Raw genomic sequence first — 13006 nt, forward strand, 5'->3', positions numbered from 1 at the left:
GTTTATGAGGTTATGTTCGTCTTTAATCTTCACCAAAAGTCCAAATAATTAATCCAATCAATTGGTTAATCAACAATCCGGCTCGAAGGACCAAAGATGTAGCGTAATCAAAAGGTTATTGTAGAAATAATAAAGTGGACTGTATATGGGTTATTAATTTAATTTTGACAACAGAAAATAATGGACTTTTGGTATAATTTTTAATTCTGAACTATAGTTATGTTACCACTTCATGACGTTAAGGTCTTGAAAGAAGATCTGGTCGAATGTTGGCTCTAGTTGAGAAGATAATATGTTTCATTAATGTCCAAATGTTCTCACAGTAGGGACACAGAATTTAGAGTGAAATTAAAAAGGGTTTATTTAATGAACACAAAAGGAAAAGGTAAATGAAATAAGTCAAAATAAAAGGAGAGAGAAATGAATTATGTTACACAAAGAAACGATATTACAAGAGAGAAAAGTTGCACTTCTTGAACCAGAATGTTTTTCTTGGAATGTTTACATTTTTAAAATTTTATTATTGTATTGTTGTTGACATGTGGGGATTATTTTAATATGCTCATATGGTCAGCTGGCCTTTACTGAACAAACGGCAAATATTGTTTTCGGACATCAAGAATTTTTTGATCTCCTTGTTCACGGACCCAGACATGAAGATTCTTCTGACTATGTTGTACGACTCTGTCAACACATGTCTTCAATCAGACCTGTCCAAGCTTCTTGCCAAGTCAACCCTTAAACTTTTATATTTCAGGATCTTAGAAAGTGCACCGATGTTTTCCTAAGAGATGACTCTATGAAACGTGCTCTACAGCCTCCCTACAACGGACCATATCCTGTAATGTCTCGTAATAAAAAATCCTTAATAATATCATAGAATGGCAAACAAGTACGAGTGAGCTTAGACAGGGTGAAGCCTGCATATGTGTTACCCGACAAATGTAATCAGCCAACAATCATAGAACCTCAAAATATGCAAACTTCAAACACATCTCTCAAACCTCCAAACCCGGCATCATTATTCAGAAGCTATACAACTCTGTCTGGTTGAAATGTAAAGCTCAAGCTTCCTGGACTTCCAGTCTCTGCGGGGGTCTGGTGTGGCGTCAACTTAGCCACAGCTGTGATGCCTTTGGTCTTCACTTTATTTTAATATTTATTATGTAACAGCTATTGCTAGATTGTTAAAATGTTTAGTTTTGACTAAGTAATGTCATGGTTTAGACACTTCTTCATTCGTTTGTAAATAAAACGTTATCAAAATATTCGTTCATACAGTGGTGCAATTATTTCATACTTATTAAACATCGCTATAAATATATAATTATTTATTACACAATTATTTTTTGTCTGAACATACCTGATGGTTCCACTGAACATGATGACATCCTGTGGAATAATGGAGAGACGGGAACGTACAACTTTGAGAGGAAGAGTTGCGATGTCGACATCATCAATGTAGATGGCTCCCTCACATATAGGCACCATGTGGAACAATGACATGACCAGAGAGGACTTGCCACTGCCTGTTCTACCACAGATCCCTACCTGCACACAATACAAATATTACGGAATTATCTTCAACTAAAACGATACCTTATATTGCCAGGTGCCTTTTATAACTTGATTAAATCTAAAGGTATGAATAATGAGATGGTTACAATTAAAATTACATACAATATGAGTAGCACTAGGTTTGATAACTGTTTTATTTGTTAACAAAAAGGAATAGAAAGTCCTTCGAATCTTTATCGATACGACCCTGAAGATTGAATTTGTATCTCCAATAACCTGTAAGTCAAAGACTCTAAGAACTCAGCTAAGTTTGACATTAAAGCTTTAAAATAAATATAGAAGAATAACAGTAATCAATGGTTGAGTTTACTAACCTTTTGTCCAGCAGGTATATGAAGAGTCAAATTTGTGATGACCCGATTAGAGTCATACTGAAGAGAAACGTTTTGGAATTTTATATCTCCACTCGTTGGCCAATTTTTGGGAACAAATCCTGAAAAATATGTTTAGTGCATAATTTCAGAACTCCAAGATAACATATTGGAGCTGTTTTTGCTAAAGACAGTGCAAAGATTAACTGTGACCATTAGATTGTTTGAATAATACATTTGACTCATAGCCATGTAAGAATTCCACAACAACACTCGTCAACTTAATAGGACACTTAAATATTATTATATTTAAATTGTGAGATTATGTGAATACGAGTCATCAGGAAGATTCTGTGTTGTAGGATCATGATTATTCACCCAATTCATCTCTTGCAAGTTGGATACACAAACTACTGATTGGTTTTATCCCCTCCCCAATCATTTGTAACGGAAAACAAACTTACTGGAATGTCTATAATCCTCAGAAGGAGCGCTGGCATACTGGGTGACTCGCTCAACTGAACCCATATACATTTCCATGTCTGCCAAAAACTTGACGACCCAGTTGAGATAGATGGGCACAAGAAGGGTATAGTTGATAGCCAGTCCCACCAGTGCTGGACTGACAACATTGGAGAACAGAGCTGCAGACACTAGAGATGTGATCATTGTGATGAACACTATCAGCCCACCAAGGTAGTCCTGAAAACAGAATAGCCTACATTAAAAGCTTAGAGAATTTGAAAAATTATTTATGATACTGATCAATGTATTTATAGGTAATACAGTGTAGCTGAAAATTTCTGGAGTGGGTGTACAATTTGGAAATCGTGAGGATATGGTATGTTCATTAGTTAAATAGAGGTAGAATAGTAAACTTAAGTTAAGAATTAAGTACCTAATTGTAATGTTGAGTCGATACAATGAATATTGTCAAGACAAAAAAGTATTATTATTATTATTATAGAATCTTCTTCTCTAAAAAGAAGACTAACCACCAATTTTACTTAATTTAAAATTTTACTCACACTTCTTACTATGGTGAAAAGTTAAAAAAAATTAAGTTTAAAAAATCCTCTATAAACAATAATAACAAACTTAAAACCATTCTAAATGTTGTCATATGCACATTCTTACCTTATGACAATTTTTAATCTCTTGAGTCCTTAATCAGAGATTGCAAAATCACTCGCTGTGGCTAACATGACAGATTTGCAGAAATCAAAGCCCTTGAATAAAGTTGTATCTAATATAGTGTAGTTGTGTAGTTAGGTTAAAACCCCACAATAAATCAAGAAGTAAAGTTACCAAAGCGATTCCAAGCCAGCGGTTGCATGAATTCCCGAGCAGGAAGACGTTGGTGTGGATATCAAGTCTGTGAAACAACACAGCAGCAAACCTTTGCTGCTGACCAAACGCTCTTATGGTCTCTAGGCCGGACAGAGTCTCTGCAAAGTGGGACAGTATCGGGGTCCGAGAAATGCTATCCAGCCTCTGCAGCTCCCTGTGCAAATTGTTAAATTACCAGTTGGTTTTCATTGGGGTTTGCTAAATTCAAGTGAATAAAAAACTGTTGAAGTATAGCAATGAAAAATCTAGATAAATTATTGTGTCATACACTGTTGTAATCGGGCTTACGAATAAATAATATTTAAGAGTAGAAGAGAGTAGCTCTGACATGCAGTGTCCCCTCAGCTAGTTATCCCAACTGCAAGGATTTTCTCGGCCAACTACTGCGGCAAAATCTAGCACACCCCTTACAATGGCAAAAACATCATCATCGTATCCCGCTATAGTGAAAAAAGCCATATCTGCTCCAGGGCGCTCCATGTCCACGCCACTGCTAAGTACAATGATGTTTTATCTATTTTCACAGTCTTTTGATAAATGTTTACAGAAGTAAAATGCTTTCAAGTGTATAAATGCAATCACCCATAATTTGAAAAGTTAATGTTTGACACCCTAAACATTAAAGTTGATCCATAAATAACAGAGGAGTTGTGCTCACACAAAACTATGCTCTAATACGAATAATTATAAACTTTAACTTTACTTTAGTTGTTAAGCTATATGTTTAATGCATAACTGTTTATAAAAAAATATTGCAGCACAATACTTTTTATATTACATAGGACCTCTAGTATTATAAAATCTTTGTTTGAATGCTTTTGCTTTTATTTTATATGGGTAATAACAAGGCCACACTAAAAAATCAGGCCGTAATGCTCGGCAAGCATGACGTCACGATAGAAGACGGCAATGACGTATTGTTTAATATTTTTGTGACAAAGGGTATTTGTTTATTTATTTTCCAAGGAAAGATGAAAACAAGCAGCTGATCGAGTGATCACAAATGGCAAACTACGTCATTGCCGTCTTCTATCGTGACGTCATGCTTCACGAGCATTACGGCCTGTTTTTTTTAGTGTGGCCTTGGTAATAAACACACTTTGTGCCATAACTAATTCTTAATAATGGTTTTTATTTTTTTTATTTTTGAAATCATGCAAATTTGTTGTTTATAAACATAATCTTTGGTGTTAACATTTTTACCTGGTTGAGCTTCTATAAAACTTTTGGACAGTATAGTAGACAAGACAGATGGGAAGAGCAAGCACGATGAACCACGGAGTAACAATACAGTTGACAAGAATTGCAGAGAAGCACAACAGTAGGAACTGCAGCAGTCTTTGCAAAGATGTTGCTATTTTCTTTAAGGAACATAAAAACATTGATTGGTATGGTTCTAACATTTAAGTCATAGTTAAATTTATTATTTGTAAATGGTTTGTGGAACTAAACTATTTCTAAACCATAATTTCTTATGCACAAAACTTTTGTATGGACAAGAATTTTTTAGGACATGTGTAATATTAAATTTTTTTTCACATGTCCTAATATTAACGTAAATTTTGTATGCATATAGTTTTACAGTACTCACTTTGTCAATGATGCCCAGATCAGTGGAGAATCTGTTCATGATGCGTCCCAGAGGTGTTGTCTCAAAGAAGCGGACAGGGCAGCTCAGCAGACCATCTAGCATGGAGTCATGTAGACGTTGGCGAGCTCTGGCCCCACAGTACTGGCCCAGGCCATTGGTAGCTAGGGACAGGAGGATAGAAGCCACAGAGAGCACACCGTACACCACCAGGTAGTACAACATCTGTAAAAAACCTTATAAGATATATCATTGTGTAAGCAAGTATATTACACCAATGGGATTAGTGTATGTTTTTGTCAAACTGCAGTGAATCTTATTAAGTCAAATGTTGAGTCCATCAATATGAGGGATGTGGGAAAACTGATAAAATCAAAGCAAACCAAATATCTCGTATCTCATTTCTGTTAAACTTGAATTTGTGTCAGTATACTATTTTCATTGCCAATGAAATCACAGAAGGGGAATAAAACTTACTGGGTGTAAAAGAAGAAGCAGGTGGATGTGAGGTAAAAACTAGAACTTGCTAATACAACTTGCCTACACCTAGTTCTATTGTTAGCTTAAGCTATGTGCAATGACAGTTAGCTACATCAATAAATACTAATAACAATTATTTGAGTTAAATGCCCTGAGACTTGTTACCAGAAGTATAACCCGCTGTAAGTGATAGTATTAAGTTTTGGGAGAATGTCGATTGAAAACATCTGAATAAAAGTTATCCAAATTTTTTCATCTGTGCCACAAGAAATTTTGTAGAAAACCCATACATTGAAGAAGAAGATCTTCCCTCAAGAAAATCTTCTGTAGTTATACTAACTTACCCTTAGAAGACCCTGTAGAAATTATGCATTTGTTTCAGCAGTGATTACTGTACATTCATCTTTCTTTATTACTTTTCGCTTAATTATGGTACGTATAGAGTTTAAGACAAGTAGTTCTATCAAATAGGCCACATAGAATACTCATCTGGCCTGCGGAGTTGTTCTAAAAGCTAGTAAAAATTCTTCAAACACTTTTGCGAGGGTGCGGATGATATAGCTCTACTTCAGCGTCTACAGGATTTCCTGAGCGCTTCTTCAACTAAATTACAAAACAAGTCAGTTAAAACCATGAACCACCTTTTGTATCGATCCCTGGAATTTATTGGCTCTTTCTGAGCACTCAGGGGAAGGTATTTTAGTTTGGCTGGTTGTAGGGACAGGCCTAGCCTGTTCTATGAATATAATTTAATTCCCCAACCCTGGACATCACAAAACTAACTGAATAACATTTAATTAGACCATTAAAATAATAATTCAAAACTATTTCTTATGCCATTTATTTGTAAAATCCCCAAACCTAGTTCCTGGTAGGAGTCTGTAGCCAGCAGGTATCATGTAACAGGTAGATGTTATCTTTTACATACCTTGCTGGATGACTCCTCAGTCCACTTGCTGAGCCAGTAGTCAGTTCCCACACGTAGCCCCTGCCACGAGACTGTAGCCAGTAGATATGTGGCCCCCGCCAAGGCTCCGCAAGCCTGCAGGTATGACAGGTAGATGCGTCGCTGTATCTGACCATACTCTCTCTCCTCCCGGGCTCCGCCACCCTGGCCCCACTCAACAGTCTCTACTGAACATCAGGTCACATGATTCAAGTTTATTTTTGTAGTGACAGTTGAAGAGTTTTGTCTAAATGCAAGTTTTTTTCAGGTTACTTGTTGATAATTTTACACTACAAACATCATTTACACATAAAAAGACAAAACTCATTAAATAGATGTTGTGTTAGAAAGCCTATACAAGGCTATAAGTCAATCCGTCATTGGAACCACTTTACTTTCTTAAAAGCCATCATTGCAAGTAGTGAAGTAACTGTGGTGATGTGAACATTATCACCTGATAATATTTATTATTTGATTTGTTTGTAAATATTCTATTTGTTCTTAACTAAAACATGGTTGTAATTTTGAATGAATAAAAGCCATACTTTTGGTTTACTAAGTCTTTCTTACAACAATTTTATCATTTCTTATCGGAAGAGACTTCAGATTATACACGGATCAGCAAGCTTTATCATTTATCTTTGACAAGAGGCATACAAGCAAAATCAAGAACGATAAAGTTATGAGATGGCGACTAGAGCTAACACCTTATCAATATGAAATAGTGTACCGACCTGGTAGGGAGAATGTAAAAGCAGATACGCTCTCTCGGGCATGTGCGGTTCGCTGGGACAATGCTAAGTTGTTTGAATTACACAAATCTCTCTGCCATCCGGGAGTCACTCGAATGTTTCATTGGATTAGAACTAGAAATCTAAACTACACTCTGGAAGATGTAAAAAGGATGACGTCAGCTTGTCAAACATGTGCAGAAGTGAAGCCAAGATTTCACCAATTCCAAGGCAAATTGATAAAGGCAACCACTCCCTTCGAACGTCTAAATATTGACTTTAAGGGCCCTCTTCCATCAACAACCAGAAACCGTTACCTTTTAACCATGGTGGACGAGTATTCTCGTTTTGTATTTGCTTACCCCTGTAAGGACATTAGTTCAGCAACAGTTATCAGATGTTTTTCAGATCTATTTTTGATGTTTGGAGCCCCGTCCTTTGCCCGTCCTTTGTACATTCAGATAGAGGTTCATCTTTCATGTCGCGAGAGCTGACGGACTTTCTTCACAAGTACGGAGTAGCTACAAGTCATACGACACCTTATAACCCTAGAGGGAACTCTCAGATTGAACGCTTCAATGGAACAATATGGCGAACCATCCTACTAGCTTTGAAAAACCACAACCTGCCAGTTGCTTCATGGGAAGAAGTATTACAGGAGGCACTTCACTCAGTCAGATCTCTTTTATGCACTGCGACAAACTGCACACCGCACGAAAGATTCTTTATACATAGCAGAAGATCTACCAATGGAGACTCCTTACCATCTTGGCTATCCGCTCCTGGTCCTGTCCTGCTTAGAAAGTTTGTAAGATCTAATAAATATGATGACCTTGTGGAGCCAGTTCAACTTTTGGAATCAAATCCACAGTACGCTCTCGTCCGAAGAAGAGATGGGTCAGAATCACAAGTATCCCTGAGACATCTTGCACCCGCTGGCCTACCTCCTGGTGATCTACCTCATGAAGACAACACTACTGAGAGAGAGATTGTTGAAAATATAAATTCAGACATTGACCACAATGAAGTTCAAAATGAAACTCAACAAACGGTATCTCAGACCCCAACTTCAGAGACAGCTGTGGGGGAACTACGTCCAAAGAGGAATGTCAAGCCTCCGTCATATCTAAAGGATTACATATGCTATACCTACCTTGAAAACTAGTGGGGGAGAATGTGGTGATGTGAACATTATCACCTGATAATATTTATTATTTGATTTGTTTGTAAATATTGTATTTGTTCTTAACTAAAACATGGTTGTAATTTTGAATGAATAAAAGCCATACTTTTGGTTTACTAAGTCTTTCTTACAACAGTAACAATGTATTTTCAGTATAACAAATCAGTATAAAAATACTCATAAAGAAAGAACACTACTACTATATTATATGAATATAATATTAAATTATTCCAAGACAAGAGAAAAGCAGAGAGGTACTCTGTATGTATGTATGAGTAGTTAATTGACAGAAATCAGAAATCAGAAATCTTTATTCATCATTGATCATATTACATGAAATAGGCTTCGTCATACAATATAGGCTAAATCTATCATAATACTAAGGAAAAGAAAATCTACACATATAACAATCATAAACCTATATATATAATACTACTGACAATAACAACAACATTTCTTGGTGAATTCTATCTACAAATTAATCTAGGATCACAGGACAGTCTAAAAACTCAGTTAAACAATAAAACGGATTTTTTAATAACCAATCGTGAATCTTCTTCTTGAAAACATTGACTGGTGCAGTTCTAGCATATGATGGAAGTTTATTAAAAAGTCTAATGCAGTTGATTTTGTGAGATGACCCAGTTTTGGCTAATCTATGCATTGGGATATCAAGTCTCACCTTCCCTCTTGTGTCGTGGTTGTGTATGCTCTCTCTTGTGACAAATTCTTGTAAGTTCATTTTGAAGTGCATTAATGAGCAAAGTGCAACATACAAATTTACAAATACAAATTTACAACAGTGAGTATTTTAAGTTTAATAAATAATGGTCAAATTGTGTGGTATGTATCACACTTAAACTATAAAGGTTGAATGAGTCTTACAAGTCTCGTCCTCATCAAGGAAGTCATCACTGCAGTCTGAGGTAGTTGAGGACAAGCGGTGTAGAGGCGGCCGTTCAGCCTCCACAATGGTAGCTGATCTGGGGATGGACTTTAAACTATTAAATAATTAAGTAATGGGGATTGAAACATTTCATAACTTAGGTGTAAACTTAGAGTACCTAACCATTTTTTTGTATAAAAGATTAATAAAAATTGATTGATTGATATTTATGGATGTATTCCATGTTTAATAAATGGATATCTTAACAATATGGGAAGTATATTTTCTGAAGTGCATCTTCATACAGTAAGTGTGGTTGATTTGTCCTTACAAGAATTCTACAGTTAACTGATAGTTAATTATCAATTTTAACTAATGTCAAATTATATACAAATAAATTATGAAAAGGAAATACCAAAAAATCTAAAAATGTGATAATACTGTACAAATAAATAAATCAGCACTAAGCTTCAATATTTAGTTTAAAATAAAATTTAGGAATAAAATTTTTCCAAAAAACAGAAGAAATCTTGCTGATATTGAAAAGTATTTTCCTATTTTCCTAAAGCTGCTAATTGCTGCAATTACATACTCGTACTTTGCCGCACCTTCGCTCACTAGTTACACAAATAACTGTTAGAAATAAATTTAAATTTTGTAATATAAATAGAAATACTATATGTTAAAAATAGAAAGTAATTTTCTAGAAGTTTAAAAAAGGCACTTACTTAACAGAAGATGTTGATATAAGTCTTCTCAAGAGAGTGTGTTCCCTGACTGTGGTGTCAGCAACTGAAGGTAAGTTTCTGTGTAAAAATAAGACTTGGTGAATTGATAAACTCTTCTAAAAAATTTCGGTTGCATTAATAAATCTGACTACTGTACATAGTCTGTGCATTGCATTTTCGCTAGCGTAGTTTTTATAGGTAATTTCTTTGATTTAAAGACGTTGAAGCTGATTTATTCCCTGAAATAGGTGCTTACCATTAAAAAATATTATGATCAGAAAATTGCATGAATTTAAATCAAAGTCTATATAATTTAACAATGCAAAACCTTTAATCTGTTTTGTCTAATATTTTCAGTTAGAGTCAAAATATTTCAAAACTCAATTAGACCTTTGAAGCTGTATGTTGATGGAGTATGCTGACATTAAGTTCTCTATAGGAAATCATTCTTATCTTTACCTTTATTACCATTTCTATGTTTACCTTTGTGTTGACATTGAAAACAATTGCCTTAATAAGCCGCTTCCACTTGCACTTGGGTGTCGTTCGGAAGCTGATGATGATGATGATATGTCAAACGTATACGTTCTGGTCCTGAGTTATAATAAATAAAATAAAAAACAAACCAAAAGAGGGCAAAATAAAATGATTATAAACTTTATTGTAACAACAAAACAAAACCTTTAAAAAATTAAACAGAATAGTAATTGTCTTTGTGATAAATGGAACATTTATAATATCATGACCCAGGGTGAATCTCGTAAGATGCCCAGTAATGATTCCACAAACCATTGGTCTTACGATGGTAAAATTAAAAATTTGTCTCAAATTAAAACTGGCTTTCTTACAAGATTCACCCTATGGACACAGTTCTTAAATATACTACGTACTCATTAAACATTTAACAAAATAAACGAGAATTAAAACATTTAAGTTATGATAAACACCCCTGCTGCAGCAAACTGGCATAGGCCTACTAAGTTAATTTCCATTTGACTGATCGGATTTACAGTAAAATATTTCCTTAAACCTGTTAAAATTATTCCAAATTTAAATAACGGTAGGTTTAGTGATTAACGTAATTAGGTTTGCTGCTACAAGGAATTTATCTATAATTTAGTTTTTTCATTCAGTCTAAAAGATAATGAAATTGCAGGACTGCAGTACCTAGGAACATTGTTGATGGTGGGAGATGAAGCCTGGCGCTTGACAGGGTAGATGTAGTGTGACGTCGGTGTCTGTAGGGACGATGTGCGTGTTACGGCGCGTCGCTGAGGTAGAGAAGTGGTGGAAGCAGCTCGACGTCGACGTAATACTACATCCTCCCCATCACACTCGTCAGTCGGCAGCGGCAGATCATGCGTAAAGTATCGGGAGCCAGAGAACTTACTTAGTCTGCGGCGGAACGGCACAAATATTGGAGGTGTCTGAAATTTTTATAAGTACTAGCTTATAATTCAACACTAGTACTTACTTATACCATGTTAATGGAAAATTAGTACATGTTTCAAAACTGTGAACTCATTACATTTGTTCAGTACAGTTCTGTAAATAGCGTAATTAGTAGTCTCATCATCAATCATTAATTTTATTAACATTTAATTAACAGTGTGCATAGGGTTTAATATTTATTTGTATATTAGTTACTTATTTTAAGTCTGTAAAATGTACTCTACTCTACTCACACACACACACATACCACGGCAATTCCCCTCCCCCACATTCTCCTTAAAATCATACGATGCCTACGTCATATGGCGTGATCTATCTCTGTCTCTTTCCCTCTCATGGAAAATTCAAATTTCCCCACCATGATTTTATTCAGTTAGCGTCTAAAACCTTCCTCGATCGGACGTATGTGCCGCGCCGCGCCGTTTTCTGGCAATCTCTCGGTCTTTTGACCACCTCGTGGTGGAAGTGTCCCCACTTTAAAACCTATCTCTTAATCAGTGAATAATAGTACTAAATTCCCCATTTCGAAGTGTGTAGTGCATCTGAACTTCCAGATCTTCTTGTGTGTCCCTCAGTGGTGAGCTCACCCAATCCCCATTCCCCCTGCTACTTTCCAGTGTTGGATTTTCTTATTGAAAGGTATGTGACACTGTTTTTTTCTACTCTCTATTAACTCTCATATCGAACATATTGGTCCTTCGAGCCGGATGTGCTTTGAATCACGCTTTGGAAACTTGCCACTTTGCAACTTTGAACTTTGACTCGGCGTCCTTTGAAAAGCCACATGTTTATTTTTCGTTATTATTTCACTGAACTCAAGTTTCAAACTCTCTCTCATAATTTTCTGTGCGGTAAACACTAATTTTATTGTGCATAAACTCTGAACATTTTGTAGTACAAGTGCTTATTGAAATTAATTATTTCGTTTTGGCCCGGAATCGCCATTTTTTCTTGGTTGCGTCGGTTGTACATGAACGAGGGAAACGACGCTTCCCCCTCTTTGCAAATCAACTTGAACTGTATTGGACGATATGCGCGCCTGCGCGAACTTCATTTGGTGATCGTATCGATCGTGAACGTTCTCCCCCCTCTGATCGATCAGCTGATTGACCGAACTCAAAGCGCATCAGCTGTGCATTTGATGTGAACGTTATTCCTTTTTTCTCCTTCCTCTCACAACAATAACAACAACACATATGCCTTTGTCAATAGTTTTAATTAGTTATAAGTGTATGTGTGAATTTTTATTTATTGTTGATACTAGGCCTACTGTCATTTATTGATCATAACGTAATTTGTTATTGACCTTGCAAATTTTTATTTGTTTTTATTTCTCATTTAATTATATTCCACATTAATATGCTAACTCCTCTTGTGATCATAAATGCTCATTGTCTTTAAACAATTGTTTATTATTAGTTGTTCACTCGTGTAACTCATTTAATCCTCGACTGCTAATTACACAATATTTAGTAGCCCTTTCACTATTGACGTTTCTTGTTTTTCTTGCTTATTCTCTTGTCTCTGAGTAATCATAGTATATACTTGTTAGGTGCATTTTGTTGTTCTGCTAAACAGTTAATTAATAGGACTCAACTGATTTAACTTCACTGTTGTAAATGACCTAATTTTACATTTGTATATTTTGTTAATTATTGTTCTATCGTCAAATTACGTATTTAGTTAATTGAACTTAAGTAGTTTATGATCTATCTATTTATAGCACACTTTATTTATTACCGATCACTGAGATCATAACACGCGGTGAGCGTA

The 13006-nt window shown here is 35.5% G+C and overlaps 1 protein-coding gene across 1 annotated transcript in view; it reads right to left on the reverse strand.

Annotated features, from left to right (window-relative positions):
- LOC128999291 (ATP-binding cassette sub-family C member Sur-like) overlaps nucleotides 1-13006 on the reverse strand; it is a 53248-nt gene that overhangs the window by 8645 nt on the left and 31597 nt on the right. Inside the window, exons 19-29 of the mRNA XM_054425702.1 lie at nucleotides 10949-11208; nucleotides 10265-10375; nucleotides 9782-9859; nucleotides 9053-9150; nucleotides 6236-6441; nucleotides 4831-5052; nucleotides 4443-4600; nucleotides 3198-3393; nucleotides 2354-2591; nucleotides 1893-2011; nucleotides 1364-1551 (exon numbers count right to left, since the gene is read on the reverse strand). Coding sequence (XP_054281677.1) covers nucleotides 1364-1551; nucleotides 1893-2011; nucleotides 2354-2591; nucleotides 3198-3393; nucleotides 4443-4600; nucleotides 4831-5052; nucleotides 6236-6441; nucleotides 9053-9150; nucleotides 9782-9859; nucleotides 10265-10375; nucleotides 10949-11208 — 1874 coding nt within the window. The remainder of the gene's footprint in view (nucleotides 1-1363; nucleotides 1552-1892; nucleotides 2012-2353; nucleotides 2592-3197; nucleotides 3394-4442; nucleotides 4601-4830; nucleotides 5053-6235; nucleotides 6442-9052; nucleotides 9151-9781; nucleotides 9860-10264; nucleotides 10376-10948; nucleotides 11209-13006) is intronic.

The sequence above is a fragment of the Macrosteles quadrilineatus genome, unplaced genomic scaffold, assembly GCF_028750875.1.
Source record: "Macrosteles quadrilineatus isolate MER2022 unplaced genomic scaffold, UCM_ALF_1.0 Scaffold_1__1_contigs__length_201487025, whole genome shotgun sequence".
NCBI lineage: Eukaryota > Metazoa > Arthropoda > Insecta > Hemiptera > Cicadellidae > Macrosteles > Macrosteles quadrilineatus.